This window comes from Erpetoichthys calabaricus, chromosome 8 (assembly GCF_900747795.2).
Source record: "Erpetoichthys calabaricus chromosome 8, fErpCal1.3, whole genome shotgun sequence".
Taxonomy (NCBI): domain Eukaryota; kingdom Metazoa; phylum Chordata; class Cladistia; order Polypteriformes; family Polypteridae; genus Erpetoichthys; species Erpetoichthys calabaricus.
Genome location: NC_041401.2, coordinates 73,036,911 through 73,056,938, shown reverse-complemented (window position 1 = coordinate 73,056,938; position 20,028 = coordinate 73,036,911). Strand labels below are relative to the sequence as shown.

The 20,028-nt window shown below is 37.7% G+C and overlaps 1 protein-coding gene across 3 annotated transcripts in view; it reads right to left on the bottom strand.

Annotated features, from left to right (window-relative positions):
• Positions 1-19,602, bottom strand: part of rnft1 (ring finger protein, transmembrane 1) — a 29,864-nt gene extending 10,262 nt beyond the window's left edge. For 2 of the 3 annotated variants that reach the window (XM_028806792.2, XM_051931316.1), the window contains exons 1-5: positions 19,447-19,602; positions 15,126-15,580; positions 12,397-12,473; positions 9,660-9,760; positions 1,419-1,572 (exon numbers count right to left, since the gene is read on the bottom strand). In XM_028806792.2, coding sequence (XP_028662625.1) covers positions 1,419-1,572; positions 9,660-9,760; positions 12,397-12,473; positions 15,126-15,580; positions 19,447-19,472 — 813 coding nt within the window. In that variant the 5' untranslated portion in view covers positions 19,473-19,602. Of the gene's footprint in view, positions 1-1,418; positions 1,573-9,659; positions 9,761-12,396; positions 12,474-15,125; positions 15,581-15,977; positions 16,105-19,446 lie in introns of those variants that run through there. The other variant, XM_051931315.1, reaches the window with a different exon arrangement.
• Positions 19,603-20,028: the final 426 nt, after the last annotated feature.

The window sequence follows — 20,028 nt, the reverse complement described above, 5'->3', positions numbered from 1 at the left end:
CAGCATAGGGTCTGATAATGGGTCCAAGGATTTCATCCCGATACCTAATGGCAGTCAAGGTGCCACCACCACCAAACGATGTTACAGGCAGTATAACGTTCTCCACAGCTTCTCCGGACCCTTTTACGTCTGTCACGTGCTCAGGGTGAACCTGCTCTCATCTGTGAGAGCACAGGGTGCCAGTGGTGGACCTGCCAATTCTGTGGGAAATGCCAATCGAGCTCCCTGGTGTCCGGCAATGAGCACAGGACCCACTAGAGGATGTCGGGCCCTCAGGCAACCCTCATGAAGTCTGTTTCTGATTGTTTGGTCAGAGACATTCACGCCAGTGGCCTGCCAGAGGTAATTTTGTAGGGCTCTGGCAGTGCTCATCCTATTCCTCCTCGCCCAAAGAAGCAGATACCGGTCAGTCCCGCTGGTGGGTTAAGGACCTTCTACAGCCCTGTCCAGCTCTCCTAGAGTAACTGCCCGTCTCCTGGAATCTCTTCCATGCCCTTGAGGCTGTGCTGGGAGACACAGGAAACCTTCTGGCAATGGCACGTATTGAAGTGCCATCCTGGAGAAGTTGGACTACCTGTGTATTGTATACTTTGTTGTTTCATGTGCATAGCAGTTTTCTTGCTTACACAGCAGGCATCATATGGGAGATATATAAAAGTTATAGTATAGTATATAAGAGTATATAAAAGTTGCTCAGGTAGACACCAATGTACATCAGGCAAGTTTAAAATCACACAAATTTACAGGCTTTAAAAAGAAATTTATGCCCTTTTTTTATTTAAGGTACATTTTGTCATGACACCATTAAATTGATTTAACAATATAGCCATTACATTACTAGCATTGCAAACAGCTGTTACTGTTTGAAATGACTGATTTATAATTTATTATACACCTATGACTACAAACCCCATTTTTCAGTACCTTTACCACAATGTCCTAATGGTAACTCTCTAAACTCCTTAATAATGATGAAATAGCACTTGTTTCTTACAGAAGCTTATTGTAATTGGGTTTCCACAGTTGAAATCTTCTACTGGCACTCCTAAAGCTCAGTTCTAGATTTAAAACTGGCTAAAATAAAACGGCTTCCTCAAAAAAGGTGTTAGTTTAATTGTTCCTTTATGAAATGAAGGTTAATCCATACGACTGATAGTCAAGAAACTGAAAATTTCCAAAGATGTCCACCAGTATCTTGACAGAGGAACACAAACTGATACTGGATAGAGAAGTAGAAAGCCCATTAGAAACATTTTCACAGCTGTTATTTACCTTAATCACACTAGCAGAACCTTCTTCTAGTATCTTTAGATTCTACGAATAGATACTGAATTTGTGTTTTGACCGTAATGCTTGATAGGAGAGGAAGTATAATTTATGTCTACCATGCATACATAGTTTTAAGGCATGTTCCTTACCCGTGATCTATATGGGTTAATAGCAGCCGGCAGTAATAAAATAAGGCACTTCACACCCATAGTACAAAACTTCAGTATGAAGACAGTGACACCCACTATCCACAAGACGTCCCAGAATCCTACAGGCTCGATATTTGGAGTCATGAATATTAGGCTGTTAAAGAAAAAAGTTGAGAAATAATTTTAACAAATAACATTTTCAACAAAAGGTTATAACCATGTCAATGAATGAATGCTTTAAAGACTTAGTGTTGCTTGTTACTATTTAAAACTGGTTGAAAGACAAATTGCTTTGGAAGCAAGAAAGAACAAAACTTTGATTTCAGCTTTATTCAATAACAAGAAATTCTGGAGATACAATACTGGAAAAGTATTTATCCATTTTCTAAACTTTAGCATTTCAGTTTTTCCCCTGCAGAGTTAACAGTCTTCAGCCTTATATCTAATATGGCTAAAATGACCAGGGTCTGAAAACGGATGGCTCAATGGGATAGACACCGAGTCCAATTCCATCCCCACCCTCTGTGAAACTTTAGACATATTAAATGCTTGATCGTAGTCCTTTATAACTTAGCTGTATACTCCATCTTCATTAGCTTTCTCTCTCACATAACCATTACCATAATTAGCCCTCTAGATGCCTTTTATGAAACAACTCAGGAGTTCCTACTGTAACTTCTCCTTAATCTGTTCATTGCCACCTCTTCCACTCCTCCTTGCAGGGTGCATTAATACGAATCACAATACCAACATGAACAATGACGTATTTTCACTTGCTAAATATGGTCATTCACTTTGAAGAAATTAGAGCATCATTTAACTATTGTGGCTGATATTGCAGTGCACAAACATTGACTGATAAGATGTGTACACTGTTACCAGATTATATATTTCATACATATTTATGCCCTACAATGTGTTGTGCAAACCTGTGCTTCCAGAAATGTAGAAACTGCATGATTAAGGAATATAACTTAGAATATGAACAAATAGTCACATTTATGCCTATACCATTAATAAAAATAAAAAAAAGAACACAAATGCATTTTACAGCTGCTTCTAAAAGTTTTGCCTTGGGACAGTCTTAAGATGTATTACATGCAGTCTCCCATGTGTAAACAATTGCTACTGGGGGACTTTAACTCATCATGTCCCGAATTGCATTCTTCTCTCTTACAGGCCTGCATGGAAGTTTTTCACATGCCATTAGTGGTCCATGTCTAGAAAAGGTAAAGGCAATATCATTTATATATTTATAAAAAAAAAAAAAAAAAAAAAGCTGCTACCAGTATTTAGTTTAAAAAAAAAAACATTTTTACTACACAGGTCAGAAATTATTGTTCCAACAAAGTTTTAGCTATTTACAGTGTACAATAATATATACTGTAAGTGCAGGAGTTTACACATATCCATATCCTTTGCAGTGATTGCTTGTATGTTGAATTATATTTAATGTGTCAATATGCAGAAAAATAGTCACATATTTTTGTTCATGTAATATAAATTAAGATATTTCATACTAACAGATTCATACACTCTTAGTCATTTAATAAAAAAATAAAATAACCTGTGATGCAAATATATATATTTGGATTATTTGAACTGTAAACATAAAGGGTTCTAAACACATACACAGTTACACCTTGATGCTGCTCAGCAGGAAGTCTGCAGAATAAAATGTCCAAATTCACAACCTTCTCATTTTTTTTCTTTTACCTGTTACATGTCTGTTACAGTCAAGTCAGTAAAAGTCTGTAAATACAAGTAGTCAATCAGACAAAATATCAACATTTGTTGTATGTATTGTCGTGACCAGATGAGGAGAGCACTGGCAAAGTGAATAAAGTTTATTGACTATTTAAAACACAGATGATGTATACATTTCAGTACACAGTGTAAGTATTTCAGTATTTGGTGTATGTACTGTAAAGCATTAAGCTATGAACAGCATCTTATAGAAAAGGAATCATGAACTACATGTACAGTTGTAGGCACTAGTGTTTTTGGCACCTTAGGCAAAGGTACATTTGTACATTTGTCTTCCTAACATGAGAGCTTTGACAGCAAAGTTCTGCTGAAAGTTCAAAGTTCTGCAATACTTGGGAGTGGGGTCCATGTGTGAAGTGTAGGGGATTATAATCAAAACAGGGTGCCCTGCCCCAAATACGGCTGCACAAATGCACTGTGTACAGTGTCCATTCCCTCGCTCTTCTGATCTGGGCTAGCACCATCTGTAAGGGCTTCTTTTGAACACAAGGAATTCAACTCCTCCTTGGCAGCTGGAGTCCAGCAGGTATACAGCACACATCAAGTGTGTAATCACATCTAACTTCAGCTTCAGTGAACCTTCCTTCTTCCATTTTACAACTCATGCCACATATGTCGTTTCTTTTCCCTTGCCAAAACGGCTCCAATTATTTACTCGTCCATCCATGCTATTGGTGAATGGTGTTGTTGAGCTGGCTGTATTAAACTGGCAGGCTGTCTGCACTCAAAAGAAAAAAGATGGGATGCCTTAAAATAGCCCACTCACTGTAGCATTATTATTGACAGATATCAACAAATATAAAAAAAACAAGTGTTAGGCAAATTCTTTGTTCTGTGCGTCATCAAATTACAATAAAATCATTCAAATTGTTTGAGATTTTTGGCTATTTTGTTTTTCTAGTTTTTTTTACCCCTAAATATTGATATATTTCAAAATGTCCTTTCTTAGATGATACCTGGTTCCCCTAAAGCAGGGCTGGGCAAACGTTTAACCACAAGGGCCAGTACTAAAAGCACATCTTTGGGGGGCAGACAACTTGATCCACCACAGCACTATTAGGTAGATGTGTGTGCATGCTTCTCAGCTGCTAAGCGGTCAATTACAACACAGCAATGTCTAGCATGCAGAGAATCCTAAGGGAGGCTGGGTCTCAACCTTGGCTTTGTAGTTCTCATCCATGAGAATGTCTGCTCACAGGTGTACGTGCTTCCACACATGGTAATAAAACCATGTGCCATTGTTTAGGAGTAGTAAAATTGTTGCTTGAAAGTGAAATGCAATCAGATTACGTTCTTTGCATATGTCTTTCAAATGAGCTCCAGTTAAAGGGTGAAGGTGCTGAATTGACAGCTATGTCAGATTTTCAAAAAGCCTAATGGCATCTTCAACTTGAAGGGAATTGTGAAATCTCTCAGCAAACTGCTCCTGCAACAATTCAAATTTTTAGACAACTAAATCTTTTGAGAAGCATGTATATAATGTGCTTTATTCAGTTGTGCACAGACTAGAATATGATCCAGTTCACTCTCTGATATCTGTTCCTTGAACAACTTCAGGCGCAATACTATAGAAATTACATACGAGTTTTCCCTTTCCATGTAGTCTGGATTTTAACTCACTGATGTGCTGGGTGAGACTGTGAGAAATGCCAACTTCCAAAGCCATTCTGAATCGAACATCTCTTTGACAGGCTTTCTTTCTCAGTCATGAACATGTCGATTCCAGAGTGCAATTCAGAAAATCTCCTCGGCACTCTCCCTCTGTTCAGCCACCTCATTTCTGTATGATACATGAATGTCACTGTACTGTGCATTGGCATCATCCAGTAAAACTTTGAGATTGTCTGTGATTTTGTGCATGTGAGCGAATTAAATTTACAGTAGATATGACAACTGTCATTACGTCTTCAAGAACGAAAACTTTTCTACTGAGAACTTGCTGATGGATAATTCAGTGTATACTATTGAATGACAAGGGTTCACAGTTAATTTATTTATTTATTTTTTTTAACTTGTACACAGGCATGTAGCACCTTCATTCAATAATTACAGTGGCCATCATTGAGGTACATAAACAACAGAATACAGTCTCTGATCTGCATACACCAATTGGTTTCAGGATGCCATTGACGTGACTCAATTATTTATTCTTCTCATTAAGCTAGCTTTTTTACCTGTAATGTTCTTTTCACCATTGGTTGTAACGCATTTCAAATCAAAGTGCTCAAACATTTTACACACACATAGGAATAGTTCTTCTCCAGTTACATTGCCTTTCAGACTATGAAGGGTGGCTAGTTCCTCGGCAATACCAAGTGATTCATCTAAACACAAGCAATTGTGCAGTGTCTACTGTACTAGTACTCTCATCAAGGGCAACAGAATAATTAACAAATCCGTATACTACCATTTCTTCCATTCATCTTTTAATTGTTCTTGCCAGCAAACTCACCAACAAGAACAAGTCTTACTCACACTGCTTAAACTCGCGTTCATTGAAGGGTTTACCTTTGCGATACTCGGTAACTAGCACTGACCACCACTATATTTTCTTCTTGTTATCTTCCAAATACTGTTTGCTGTGTTGAAAGTGATTTTTCAGTTGTTCAAATTTTTCCCTCTGCCTTTTACCCAGTGTATTCCAAAAATTTTGCCTAATGTTTTGTCTTGTAATGCCTTTTGATGTTGTATTGTTTAACTAGTTTTGGTCTTGCAGTTTTGGTCTCCAGGCTACAAAAAGGACATAGCAGCACTAGAAAAGGTCCAGAGAATAGCAACTAGGCTGATTCCAAGGCTACAGGGGTTGAATTAGGAGGAAAGATTAAAAGAGCTGAGCCTTTTCAGTTTAAGCAAAAGAAGATTAAGAGGTGACATGACCGAAGTGTTTAAAATTATGAAGGGAATTAGTACAGTGGATTGAGACTGTTATTTTAAAATGAGTTCATCAAGAACACGTGGATACAGTTGGAAACTTGTTAAGGGTAAATTTCGCACAAACATTAGTAAGTTTTTCTTTACACAGAGAACCATAGACACTTGGAATAAGCTACCAACTAGTGTGGTAGACAATAAGACTTTAGGGACTTTCAAAACTCGACTTGATGTTTTTTTGGAAGAAATAAGTGGATAGGACTGGAGAGCTTTGTTGGGCTGAATGGCCTGTTCTCGTCTAGATTGTTCTAATGTTCTAATTACTGCAATAATTTCTTGGCAGATCAGTCAAATTACTCAGACTATTCCAGGGAATAGAAAAACATTCTTCTGATTGTTTTTCTTGAAATTTGCAACCCTGTGCATAAACCTTTTTCTTCTTTGACATGATAGAAAGCTAGCGGTGTGCACTAAGCCTATAGTATCAAAAAAATAAGCTGTATTCTCTCGGGGAGCAGTTCACCATAAAGGGGGATTCAAGAATAACTGGTATAATTTACAGTGATAATGACCTCAAATGAATGCGGAAGAAGGTGAGGAAGAAATGACAAAAATGGGCCATGTTGGGCCACAGTTTTCCTACTACATTTTATGTTCACTTGCCACATAGTACAGAATTTCAGGTATTTGTCTTGTCTTGTCTTATGAACCACAAAGTTTTATTTAATTTGTTATTACAACACTAATAGTTTGTAATCTCTTCACCTAAATTACATATAGAAAGTGTGATGCTTTTGTAATTCTATTTGAGTACAGCTAATGCTACAAGGAAAGCTTGTTAAATGTGACTTTTTTCCTCTTTTTTACTTGAATACACTGTAAATGAGTTTCAAAATAGCTAAAACGTTTTTTCTGGAATAACTTCTGGCAAATGTACAGAAACAGAATTATGAAAAAAATGCTAATTTTTATAAAATAATTGTCTTTATTAATATCTTTACAAGATGTGCAGCATGTGAAAAAAACATGTAGACTGAAACAGGAGCAAAATTGATTTTGGGACATCAAAAGTTACTCACCTCCACTAGTAATTAATTATTGAATGATATGCAGTTCCCCCACATATGCCTGGGGACTGTCTGAGCTCAAGTTCTAAAATGCATTTTTATTACATAAACATATTACATATAACTATATAAGCATAACTGTAATCATTCATCTAGATTCTGAAATATATTCCTTTAAACATAAGTATGCAATTTCTGAGGCCCTGTTCACAAAGACCTGCTCAATGCATTGTTAGAAATAATACATAAACTATTGCACATACATACATACATACTGTATATACTCAGTAATCATGCACTGCCATTTTGCACAAGATGCATTTTGGAACACACATCAACCACAACAAACAAAAGGGGGGCCTTAATTTGTTTCATGCTAAAGGTGCACACTCCCATAACTTAGTCTTAATCGTCTTAATTACCTTCCTATTTACCACCTATGCAGGAAAGTGTAAAAACAATATTTAAAACTTGGCAAAATATCTTTGCTATCTTTAAATACATTTTCATAACGTAAAACCATAAATTTTTATATACTTTTTTTAATAGAATTGCAATTTTTTTGTGGCAGTAATTCTAGTGTGATAATCTATGCGTAGGTTGTAACGTATCTGATGACACCTCTGGTAAATGGGAAATAAAACAATTGCACTTTATTAGTACAAGCACAACAGACTGCATTCTAACAGATGGTACATCACAAATGTTACCATCGCCACAGAGATTCCTGTAACAAATAATGCTCTGTCCACATTTACATAGAGCTTTTGAAATCATTATACCTGTTACAATATAGCAATGAAAGAGACACTGTAGTGTTAAAATTAGGTTTTCTGGCAAACTATAGCTGCCAGGAGGAATTAGAGACTGATTTATCAAAAAGAAAGATGGTTAAGAAAGGAATCTCTGCTGAGATCTATTTCACATGAAAGCTGCCCCCGACTGGCCAAAAGTCATCTCCACAAAAAAAAGGAATGTCCTTAAAGTAAGAAAAAAAGTGGATACACAAGGTAGTTAATTACTATAATACTTTTGTCAGTATTTGAGGACTGAATTGTTTAAAAAAATAAAAAAAGGTTTGCCTGTATATGCAACTTTAATTTGCAAAAATATAAATAATCTACATGTACCTCTTAGCAACCACCATATAGCCCCTAAGAATTTTAAATACATTTGTATGATGAAATTGAGCTTTTTTTTTTTTTAGGTGTGGCAGACTGACATATATTTGCTTATAGGGATATGATTGCAACATTAACGTTTGTCATACAGTATGTAAAGGCGAATAAATTGTTATTTTTAGCATCGGAAAGAAAGAAAAAAGAAAAAAAAAAAATAAGGCGCTGAGAGCATTGTTCATAATGTGTCTATCAGTAAGCACCAGATTATCTAATCCACTTATGGTGGTCATAGTTTTTGCAGAGTGCAGCTTAACAAAGCTGCAACCGGCTCAAAAAGGTTTTGCTCTATATGTGACCTAATTCCTTAATATAGTTAAAACACATAATCAGAATAGAATAGTTGTAGACAAGCTGACAGTCAACCTGACAGCAGATCCGTAGACTGCTGGAGAAGAGGCAATCCCTGAAGGAAATCCATAGAAGTACAAAAAGCATAACAGCAGTAAAGCCAAGATTTTAAAGTAACGAAAATGGCAATGTAAATTTTGTCATATCAGTAGGTAACATTAAATTTGTTAAATCTAGAATAGTTTTCATGCTTTAATAAACTGTATATATTTTTTCTTTATAAATGATGTAAAATACTTCAAATGACTTTAAAACTATTAAGAGAAAAAATACACTAAAGCTCAACAACAATAGCTATTTGGGGAAGATTTCATGCAGTTAGAAAAAATCCTTCTTAATTTTAAGTTGAATATCTTGACTCAAACATGGAGTCATGAATCTATAATAGACCATGTTTGCTATGTAGGTGGTGATTGGATGTCTGCAATGGTTTGTGCTGCTTTCCAAGAGGAAACACATGAATAAGAAGACAAACACACAAACTTAATAAAAGGAGCAGTCAAGAATTCATCATGGGGTCCGAATAATGTGAAGCAGAAGTATGTTTGTGTGCATCCCTATAGAATGCAAAGGAGGAAGAGTACTTGCATTCTAATTGTTAGTTCCTGCAATCTTGACCAGGTTTGGCAGGCTACAGAACCTGTGTGTGTAAACAGTAATAACATCCAGATATCACCGTGCTTGCATCTTGGGAATGGAAGTCACCCTTCAGATACTGCTGCTGTTTGAGATGTTTTTAAAAACGCGTAACAGATTTCTCAATTCAGAATTTGTATTCCTTCAAAATTCCTAAGATACCATGAGATAACAGTAACCCATATAAAGAATGAGTTAAATGAAAATGAATGCTGGGTTATTCAGCATAAATTTAAGTTAAAGTTTTTAAAATGTTACACACTTAACAACTATGGTCTAAAGTCAGGTAGTATTTAAATATCAAGAGTCAAACTTGCATTAAGTTAGATTACATTTTACTTCCGAGTTAAATTTGAAATCAACTTTCAAACCTGTAATACAAGGATTCTGACTGGAAGGTGCAATACAGCAAAATGGAAGACATGGTAAGGAAGAGTAGAAGCCAAGAACACTGCAGCTTTGAGCGACGTTCCTGTTTAGATAATGGGGGCAAACAAAAAAATAGTCACATTAGTAACTTACAGAGGGCCTTGCAGTAGTAAGAAAGCATCAATCATTATTGTATACAAGTAGTGAGAAGTCAAGCAAAATGACACCTTTTATTGGCTAACTAAAAAGATTACAATATGCAAGCTTTCGAGGCAACTTAGGCCTCTAATACAGAAACTGGAATTCCCTGTGCTTAGACAGACACTAGGACTGATACGACATTGGAAAACCTTTAAGTGAGACATCTTAAATGTAAAAAATTATTAGACCTCTTCAGGCTAAGATTAATTTAGCAAGAGAGGAAACAATATATAGTCAAGATCTTTGGATAAGATAACTGTCCAACAAAGTCTTTTGAAGTTTCTGATGAGTTTTTCAATACAACGTGGATCTGTAGTCAGGTTGTCTGTCAGTCCAAGAGATGCAAACAATCTTCATATCTGGCCATAAAACTCTCATCTCTATTTAAACCATGTTGTAATGAGTTAAATTTTCTGCTATGCGCTGCTAATTTCTACCTTTCTCCTGTGTAAACGCCATATCACACCAAGTTTTTCCACATCACCCTACTAAGTTAGGCAATCGTTTTAAACATGAAAATGAGGAGTATATGATGAATTCATAGTTAGAAAGGTGAAGCTCTGTACAGCTACATCTACAGGGGTGCAGTGGAAACACAAAATGGTGTGTATTGAATAATACACTTTGACCTACCCGTTAATTTTCTGACCCACTAAATCCAACTTTAGGTTTGCTTGTAGCTGTGGCCCATCCTGGCAGCAGCAGCCGCCACAAAACAGGAACCAATCCTGAATTGGGTATCCACATCAACAGCAGGCTATTTCTGTGTATTCAATTAACCTAACATGCAAGTTCTTGGGACGTGGGAGGAACACCCACAGTCATGGCTTGAATATGCAAATGAAATGGGATTCACATCATGAGTCCTGAAGCAGGAACTCCTGCACCATCACAGCATTCTATTTATTTTCATTGCTACAAAATGAAAAACAAACCACCAAAGAGTGCAGAAAGTGATCCCTAAAACTGATCAATATAATTTTATTACACTGATAGATATTTCAAGTAATGACATGTACCAAATCTTATTTTACTGAAAATATACAGTGAAAATAGAACAAACTGACATTATGTATTTGGTCAGATAAGAAAAAAAAAAGTGAAATTTTGAGTATTTGATGTTGTTTCTATTGTTCTCCTGTGCTATTTATAAAGGATGCTTTAAAACAGCACCCCATGTTCTATAGAGAATGACTAACATGTCACACCACACTGCATTTGGGGGGGCTGCTGCACACCGTCTTTAGCAGGTTGCAGTGATATTACTCTGAGAAGCCATGACGCTTTTATAAATGGACAAAAGGAAGGAAAAGAAGGAATCCTAGCTGGACAACTGAATCAGGACACAGACACAGTGTCCTTTATTTAAAAGAGGTTGAGCTTAATAAACATCGGGGGTCATACAAACTGACAGCCATGAAATGGGAAAAGCTCCTCTGCAACCTAACTCCTCTCACATTTTGTAACTTTATTTGGTATACAGCCCACTGTTTTCTTAGGTTGAGCTAAGAATTTTTGTATCAGTATATCAGTATGTCCCTATATGTATCGCTCGAGGAGTCAGTATAAAATTCTAAGAAAATAAGCAACAAGCAGCACAAGACAAGAATGTTAATGGTGACCAGTATTGAGCTCTATATTTCAGGCAGTAGTGGAGAAATGGGCGATAAATTTTCTAATCTAAATGTTGACTTAAACATCACTAGTAACACTATTGTATTTTAAATTATAACAAAGCAAAAATGTCTACATTCATTAAGGTGACGTAGTTTATCTTGAAGATGGTTAAAATTTCTTTAAAGAATTTATATAAAATCAACAATGTTCTTTTTACTGCGGTGGGTTGGCACCCTGCCCGGGAATGGTTCCCTGCCTTGCACCCTGTGTTGGCTGGGATTGGCTCCAGCAGACCCCCCATATCCCTGTGTTCGGATTCAGCAGGTTGGAAAATGGATGGATGGATGGATGTTCTTTTTAATGTCTGTTGTGCAGCTCCAGTAGAGATCTGGCTTCGGTTGAAACCACCATTTTTGTGCATTTCCAACTCATTAAATGCAATATGATCTCATCAGTCTTTAACAAGTAAAATACAGGGACCTATCCTCTAAGGCAGCGTTACTCGGCCATTGGGCCACAATGGTGGTGGGTCGACGCTAGGTAAATCATGCTCAATCTCCCCTTCACTCTGACAACAGCGCTCAAGTCACCATGTGAGAAGATTGGTGGGTTATGACACCAGAAAAGCTGAGAAACACTGCTATAATACAGTAGGCCTAGTAAATCCATCAGATTACTTCTTGCTTAGTACATCTGAAAACAAAGATTTGTACTGCAATTGTATTTGCTTGGAGAAACAACTTGGAATTGTGCTGAAAACTTCTGAAAAATGTAAAGGTTGACCGATAGTGAGAATGAAGGAAATCTTTAGCACAGTAAGAGTGTGGAATAATAACAGAGCACGAGTGAGAAAGACTTAAAATATTCCTAAACTATTTGCCTAGGGACTACAAAGGGAGAAGGAATTCAACAACCACTTACCCGTAAGAAAACCTGACTCTGAATACTTTTATTTACATAAAGAAATGTTGTAAGGAGTCCAATCCCCACAGCGATGCCTGCAAGGAAAAGATCATTTTTAAAAGTGATTATTCCAAATATTCAAAACCCTACAAGTTACATTATTTAAAAACAAAAACAAGAAGAAAAAGAAAGTCTCAACCTTCTAAATAGTTTCCTGCTAACCCCAGACATGACCTTGCATAAAGCAGCCAACAAAGTACAAACAAAACTGTAAATATGTCATTTATGTTACATATCTAGCAAATAGGCTTCAGAGATTAACTGATCATGGCAATATTAATATTGTACATACTCACTACAGTAATACTACAGCAAGTTAAGAATTCACATATGAAATGTAAATACTTTTATAAACATATTACTGAGTACAAGGTTAAGCACAACATTATAGTTTATTCTCTTTATTTTTCAATACTTGTCAAGTGAACAGTGTGATGATACATCAAATAAAAAGCAAAATAAACTCAAATTCCCAAACAAGCAGTGGTATACAGTTTCTGCATATAGAAACTGTTTGTGTATAGCATACATATAGCATATAGCTGCAAAACCCTACCCACTCTACCACCCCGGCTGGCATTACTAATCATGTCTGATCTTCCAAAAAGGACATAACAAAAACACATGGGCAGAAAGCCCATAGAAAAACTGTTTCCAGTTCAAAGTGTGGTTTTCTTGATTTAAAAATAAAGAAAAAAAACATTTTTTTGCTTTAGGACTCTGCACCAGATACAAAGCCTTTGTCTTGCATGGCAGTCAAAAGTCATCACTAAAAATGTTTTTTAAGCAATGCAAGTACAGAGCAAGTTAAGCATTGTATTAATATTGTCTGAGTGCAGTGAAATTCAACACAATGGCACTATCAGGAGCCAAGACAGTAAGGTGTCAGCAATGTGTCATTTGTCTCAATGGTTAAACTGTAACGTAGTCAGCATTGTCACATTGTGCCTTGATATTGAGTTTCTTGTAACACCTTGTGTGTTGACATTTCCACGATTCATTTTTGTGAAGTTGCTTAAATTATGGCAAATAAATGGTCTAAACCTGGAAGGTTAGACAAACAGTTTATTTCTTATTCAGAGCATTCGTTCAAGATTTATTACTGGTACCTTTCTGTCCTTTACACTTTTTCCAAGCACACCGATAATTTAATAGATTTTCTTATAAGAATCAATATGAGCAGCAGCCAGCCATGGTGTATGGGCCGTGCATTTTCAAGTTTTTATTTTCCAAGTAGCCAGTGAAGGCTTTGTCCATATGCTCTATAGACATGCTATGGTGACTTAAACTCCTTGATAAAATGACTTCCTTTACAATTAAAGTTAATGTGCATTGAAATATTTATTATCCTGTATACATCACTACACACCCAGGTCAGCATACTGGACAGGGAAGTACACAGGTCTTCTATACTTTCTAATATTATCATCATCACTACATTTTGATTTCTTGCTCTAAATTTTACCTGCTGTGATTTCTTTATAGAGTATCTAGTTTGACAATCATCCCAAAGTATGAATCTAAGCAGGATGTGCGAGCTTTTCAGCTGTTCCAAGCACAGCCTTTTATTCAGCAGTATTAAACAAGTACAGTTGGAATGAGGCTCTTCTCCTGAAATTCAGTGTGGCAAACATGTCTCCCATTGCTTTTGCCAAACAACTCTGTTTTCAATTCATCTGTTCCATAAACATTGTTCCAGAAGGCCTGATCTTTGCCTTTATGTTCAATGACAAACTGTAGTCTTACTCTAATGTTCTTTTTGAATAGCAAGGACTTTATCCTGGCACACTTCACACCTGGTCAATTTGTGCAGTCTGATGTATGCACTATGAAACCAACTTTTGCAAGAGATATGTGCAGATCACATGAAGAAATTCTGGAGTACTTGGAGTCTTCATCTAGTATAAAACAGTCAGCTCTTGGGCTAAATTAGCTGGATCGACCACTCCTGCACAAATTAACAGTCGTCTGAAATCTGCACCATTTTTGGACTATTTTCCTTACTGTGTTATGATTTATTTAAAATAATTTGCTGATCTTTTTCAATCCCTTTCCAGATTCATAGAGAACCTAGTCTCTGTAGGCATTATAGAGATCTTTTGATCTTGGGATGATGACACACCACACATCAACAAAGAGAACATCAGACCCTAGATATTTGCAGTTTAAAGACAGGGTCCAACTGCATACTCCTTAAAAGAGATTCTGATCATTCACGCCTGATTTAGAATACCCGATTCTATGTATTTAAAGTGGTGATAAATGTAGGGGTGTACTTTATTTTTCCATGTGAAATCTATATTTTTGTTAATTTAAATGAGAATGAATACATCATGTCAACGTTGTGTGCCATTTCTTCAGCTGTATCGCCTTTATCTGTAGGCACTATTTACACAAAGATCTAATGTTTGCCTGTTCAAATATGTTGAAAAGTCAACAATTTCAATGGGGTGCACTTACTTTTTCACATAACTGTATACCTGTTTTTTGGGGACACAAAAGCACACTCAAACCTGGATGCTCCCAAAGGTGTGAGGCAAACAATGCAAAGCAATGTGCCATTTTTAAATAAAAGGATAAAGGAGAATAAAACTTCTCTATTCTAATAAAAGAACTGCTGAAGGCTAAAAGAGATGATACAAATTACTCTCAACACCCAGTGTTCTAATGATATTAATGAGACATACCTAAAGCATGCTGGACAATAAGTTTGGCACAAAGAATCACAATAAATGGAAAGCTCTTGTGCAACCATTGCAACAGGTGGCGTAATTCGGATATGGAGCTACTGGGCTCTGTTGCTTCGGAGTCAGGTTCTTGAGTCTCTAAACCCTCTGGTGTGCAGTGAGAATGTGTCCTGCCAGGCCTGTGGCTGTGTCCATGAGCTTGCAGAGATATATTTCCACGTGATCTTCGGGATGCATGCCTGCTCCCATGCTCTGCTGGTGCTGACCCAATTGGAATCTGGATCTCTCCACTCCCTGTGATGGCTTGATCAGAAGGGGTTTTAGCTGGCAACCCAGTCTGCAGAGTTACTGGTACACCGCTTCCTGACTGTGTAATACTCTCCTTAGAGTTAGTCTGCATTACAGTAGCTGATTGCTTTGTTTGTGGCAGTCCCCTGGGCTCAATGGAATCTTTCCTGAATGAGGAAAAAAATAATTTTATTACACATGTTGACTGAGAAATATGACATTAGCAGCAGTAGCTTAAAAATAGGAATACCTGACTTACCATTGTTGTGACTGTCAAGTTACTGTACCCAGATTATTTCTTACATGATATTAGGATACCAATTTTCATCCCAGAAAACAAAGAGAAATGCACCATTTGTTTGTTTGTTTGCTGGTTGTTAACAGTGTGAGATGACTATTGCTAAGTAATGGTTAGAAAAACTAATTACAAATTTCAGTGCATCCAGTACACAAGATAATAATGATCCTATAGCTATGATACTGTACATTTGTCACTACACTGTTCATAGACTTTAGTTCAGCATTTAACACCACTGTTTCCCAGAAGCCGATTGTGAAGCCTACTGGGTTAGAGCTGAACACCTCCCTCTGTAACTGGATCTTGGATTTTCGTACAGAGGCCCCAATCAGTTTGGACTGGCCGCAGCACTTTCAGCACCATCACACTGAGCACTGGAGCTCCTCAGGCCTGCGTTCTCAATCCTCTGCTCTTCACCCTGCTGGTACATGACTGCACAGCCAAACACAGGTGTAATTACATCATCAACTTAAATGGATGACACAACTGTGAAGAAAGCAGCACAATGGTAGCGCTGCTGCCCCACTTTAAGGAAACCAGGGTGTACATCCAAAGTCTTCCCTGTGTGGAGTTTGCATGTTCTCCCCTTGTCTGCATGGGTTTTCTCCCAGTTTCCTAAGACATGCCAGTTGGGTGGTTTGGGGATACTAAATTGGTCCTAGTGTGTGGATGGGGTGTGTGTTTAACCTGCGATGCCCTTGAACCCTATGCTGGTTGGCTTAGGCTCCAGCACCCCCCACGACCCTGTTCCGGACAAAGCAGGTTAGAAAATGACTGACTGACGACTTTGCCGAGTTTGGTAAGCAAGGATGACGTGTCATCTTTAGACAGCAGGTGCACTGGCAGCAATCTATCCCTTAGCATTGATAACAGTAAACAGTTGGGGGGTTTCTCGGGGGGACCACATCCCAATCTGCATCAAAGGCTCTGCTGTGGAGATTGTAAAGAGTGCCAAGTTCCTCAATCGGCACATAACCAAGGGCCTCACATAGCAGACAAATTCTTCATATTATTCTAAAATCCTTAACTAAAAAGGACAAACCCCCCCCCCCCCCCATCTCCAATTTTCACCATGATTTACAGAGGCACCATCAAGATTGTTCTGACTAGAATGAATTATAGTTGGCTACAGAAACTGCAGTATGACCACCTGCAAGAGAGTGCAGAGAATAGTACGGTCAGCACAGGAAATTATTGGAGCGCCCCTCCCTTCTCTTGAAGACATTCTCCAAATGCTGTGTCCACAAGGCCTACTGCATTCTGCAGGAACCTTCAAACCCCAGTACGCAGTGTCGGAGGAAAAACTGAGCATTTAATATTTGGCAGCAACAAGTAAGGATTTTAGAAATGATCACTTGGGCATAAATACCAAGTCAAAAAGTCGAAACACTCGGTATTATCATAGACTCAGAATTACATTTCAAATTACATATTAATCATATAACAAGGTCTGCTTTCTTTAAGAAATACTGTAAAAATTTGATATCTACTGACATGTCAGGATGCAAAACAATTCACTCATGCTTTTGTATTTTTACCACTATAATGCAGTACTGTCAGGATTACCTAAGAAAGACAGTTTCATTTCAGAATACAGCAACAAGAGTCTTAACCAAGAAACACTGAGCCTATTTCACTAGTTTTAGCTTCAATACACTGGCTGCCGATATCCTTTTGGATCAACTTTAAATTACTATTGTTCATACATAAGTTTGATAACAATTTCATTCCTACCTACATTTTGGAGTGTCCCACACTCAACGTTCCTACTCCCAATCTGAAATCCTCCAACACTAATTTTCTCAATATACCAATAACCAGGCATAAAAGAACTAGTGAGGCGAGATTTCAGCACTTACTCCCCTAAAATGTGAAATACTCTGCTGATAGAGATACACCAGGCTGGCTCTAAAGAAATCTTTAAATAAAAAAAAAAAAATGTTTTAAAAACTTCTAAGACCCATTTTGTTTATGTTGACTTTGCTTATTCCAACATATATGAATGCATTCATTGATTAAAGCTAGAGGTTCAATACTCCGTTTTAGTTTCATTTAATCAGTGAGTAATCAGTTTTATTTTTTTCTGGTTCCCTGAGGTGGTGCTGCTCCCACTCCACATTCTTTCCTGCCCCTCATGCTTCAAATGAAAATGGAGGCTGTACACATCTGCATATCTGAACATGGACTTCACTAGATGGACTTTTCTCTTTAATGTTAATTATTTAAAGTCTTACAACATTGTTTTTTTCCTTAATGTTACTATTAGAACTACTCTACTTAATACATAAAACTAAACAATACAAACCATAAGTGACGAACTCTGTTTCAGGCTGTAGTCATCTATTATTGAAACTTGGAACTACCATAGCCACCTAGAACTGAAACTAAAAGCATTTTTCACCCTCCTAATTCGTTTGCGGAGTCAAGTGCTACGGTTGTTCAGACTGACTGGATATTGTGCGAGTTGTTTCAGGTGGATTGACCTATGGGTGTATAGTGTGACTACCACAACACATACACAGGATTTTCAGTAGTTAAACAATTCCCATACTCGATCACATTAATACCTCATGCAAACCACTACGGGATTCACTTGGTACTGGACCAAGACCACCCCTTCGTTGTGGTTGTTCTGGTTAACACCACAGTACGACTGGTGTGTTCACATCTACTTAAACCGGACTTTCAGGGAAATCACACCAGAGTCTGAAAAAAATACATTCCAAAACTACTTCAATCTTGCCCATACGTTTAATATAGTGTTCATTTACACTAGTCTTCTCGGTCTAGTATTGCCCCTGCTTTGACACCTGCACTGCACGCCCAACCTACCTGGAAGGGGGTCTCTTCCTTTGAAATGATCTAAGATTTCTTCCTTATTTCAGTAAAGTTTTTAAGGAGTTTTTTTTTTTTTTTCCTCAACCTCATAGGCAGTTTAAGGGGGTGGGGGCAAACCAGGCCTGTTAAAGCCCACTGATTAAGTGATTTAGGTCCACTAGGTTATCCGATAGGTTTTCGCTAAAACATCCAATATTTAAGATTAAGCTCTCTCGCTCCAGGTAATACATAATTCACTGTTTATATCATGTCAAGAGGCCACTCACTGCACTGCTCTGAGGAACTTGCACTGAGACGGGTCTATGTGTAATTCTGAAAGTTAATTGTACTGACATATTTCCTATTTAAATGTTTTCTCCGTGTGTGAACGCAGTTTTATTTGCAGCATATGTAGAAATTGTGAGCCCAGGACCTCGTCATTTCGTCTCTCTGGACACTTGTATATGGTTGAGATGACACTACACTTCACTTCCATGTACACAAGCTGCCGACAAACTGCACAATCGGCTCTCACAACACAGGTCTGTAAACGCAACGTACTCAGCAAAGCAGAACTGTGAACCTGCAAAGAATACACGTACAAGCTCTTTCATTACACAGGTATCGACTGATAAATTAATTATTACGTTCTAACCTTCAACAGACACCCCTCATTCACGACGACCGATTTTCCGTTCGCTTATTAATAATCCCGACTCACTTCCCGTCTACTCATCTCATTCACTTCAATAAACAATCGAAGTCAGCCCAGTCCACTTTTCTCAACGAGTTGACCGCCTCGGCTCGTTCACTTTTAGCAGCCCGATACCGTAAACACAGACATAAAGTTTAGCAGCAGTACTTTCCGACCAGTGACGGCACTAGGCGGCCAGTACATTCAACCTTAAAGCTCCCCACCTGTCACACTGAGAGCGGAGTTTCATGGTAAAGCTGACGTAACCACTGAATAATACTTTCAAACTCCATCGAGCAGCAGGAAAGCCAACAGTGAGCAGGCCGCCCACTGCCCCGCCGACATCTTACCGCCGCTGATGACGTGTCGCACGAGCAAGGGGTCACAGGTCATAGGGGATGTCGGGACTAACACATTACGGTAGATATATTTTCATTTTTTTTCTCATAAAGTTTATTACAGAAAATATAACAAGATTTGTATTTTCCACGGCTTTAGTAAAAAGTAAACACAGCTCTTTGTTTCACAACAGTAAGCTCCGTCTTGACGTGACAGTTGCTATGGCGACGCGTTCTCCTGTGCGGAAGTGGACCGGTAAGTGAGTTTCTTTTTAGTTTAAAGTAGAGTCTCCTTTTAGATAGAAAAACATTTTAATGGCAGAGTGTGATACAAGACTTCTCCCGAGCTTTTGGCACGAAGAGTATAAGCGATTGCTAAATTCATGCCTGGTGACATGATACACGTGTAATTAAGGTGGCTAGTCGCTGTCTAGAAGTCACAAACCCTCTGTGCTTAAAATAGAAAAA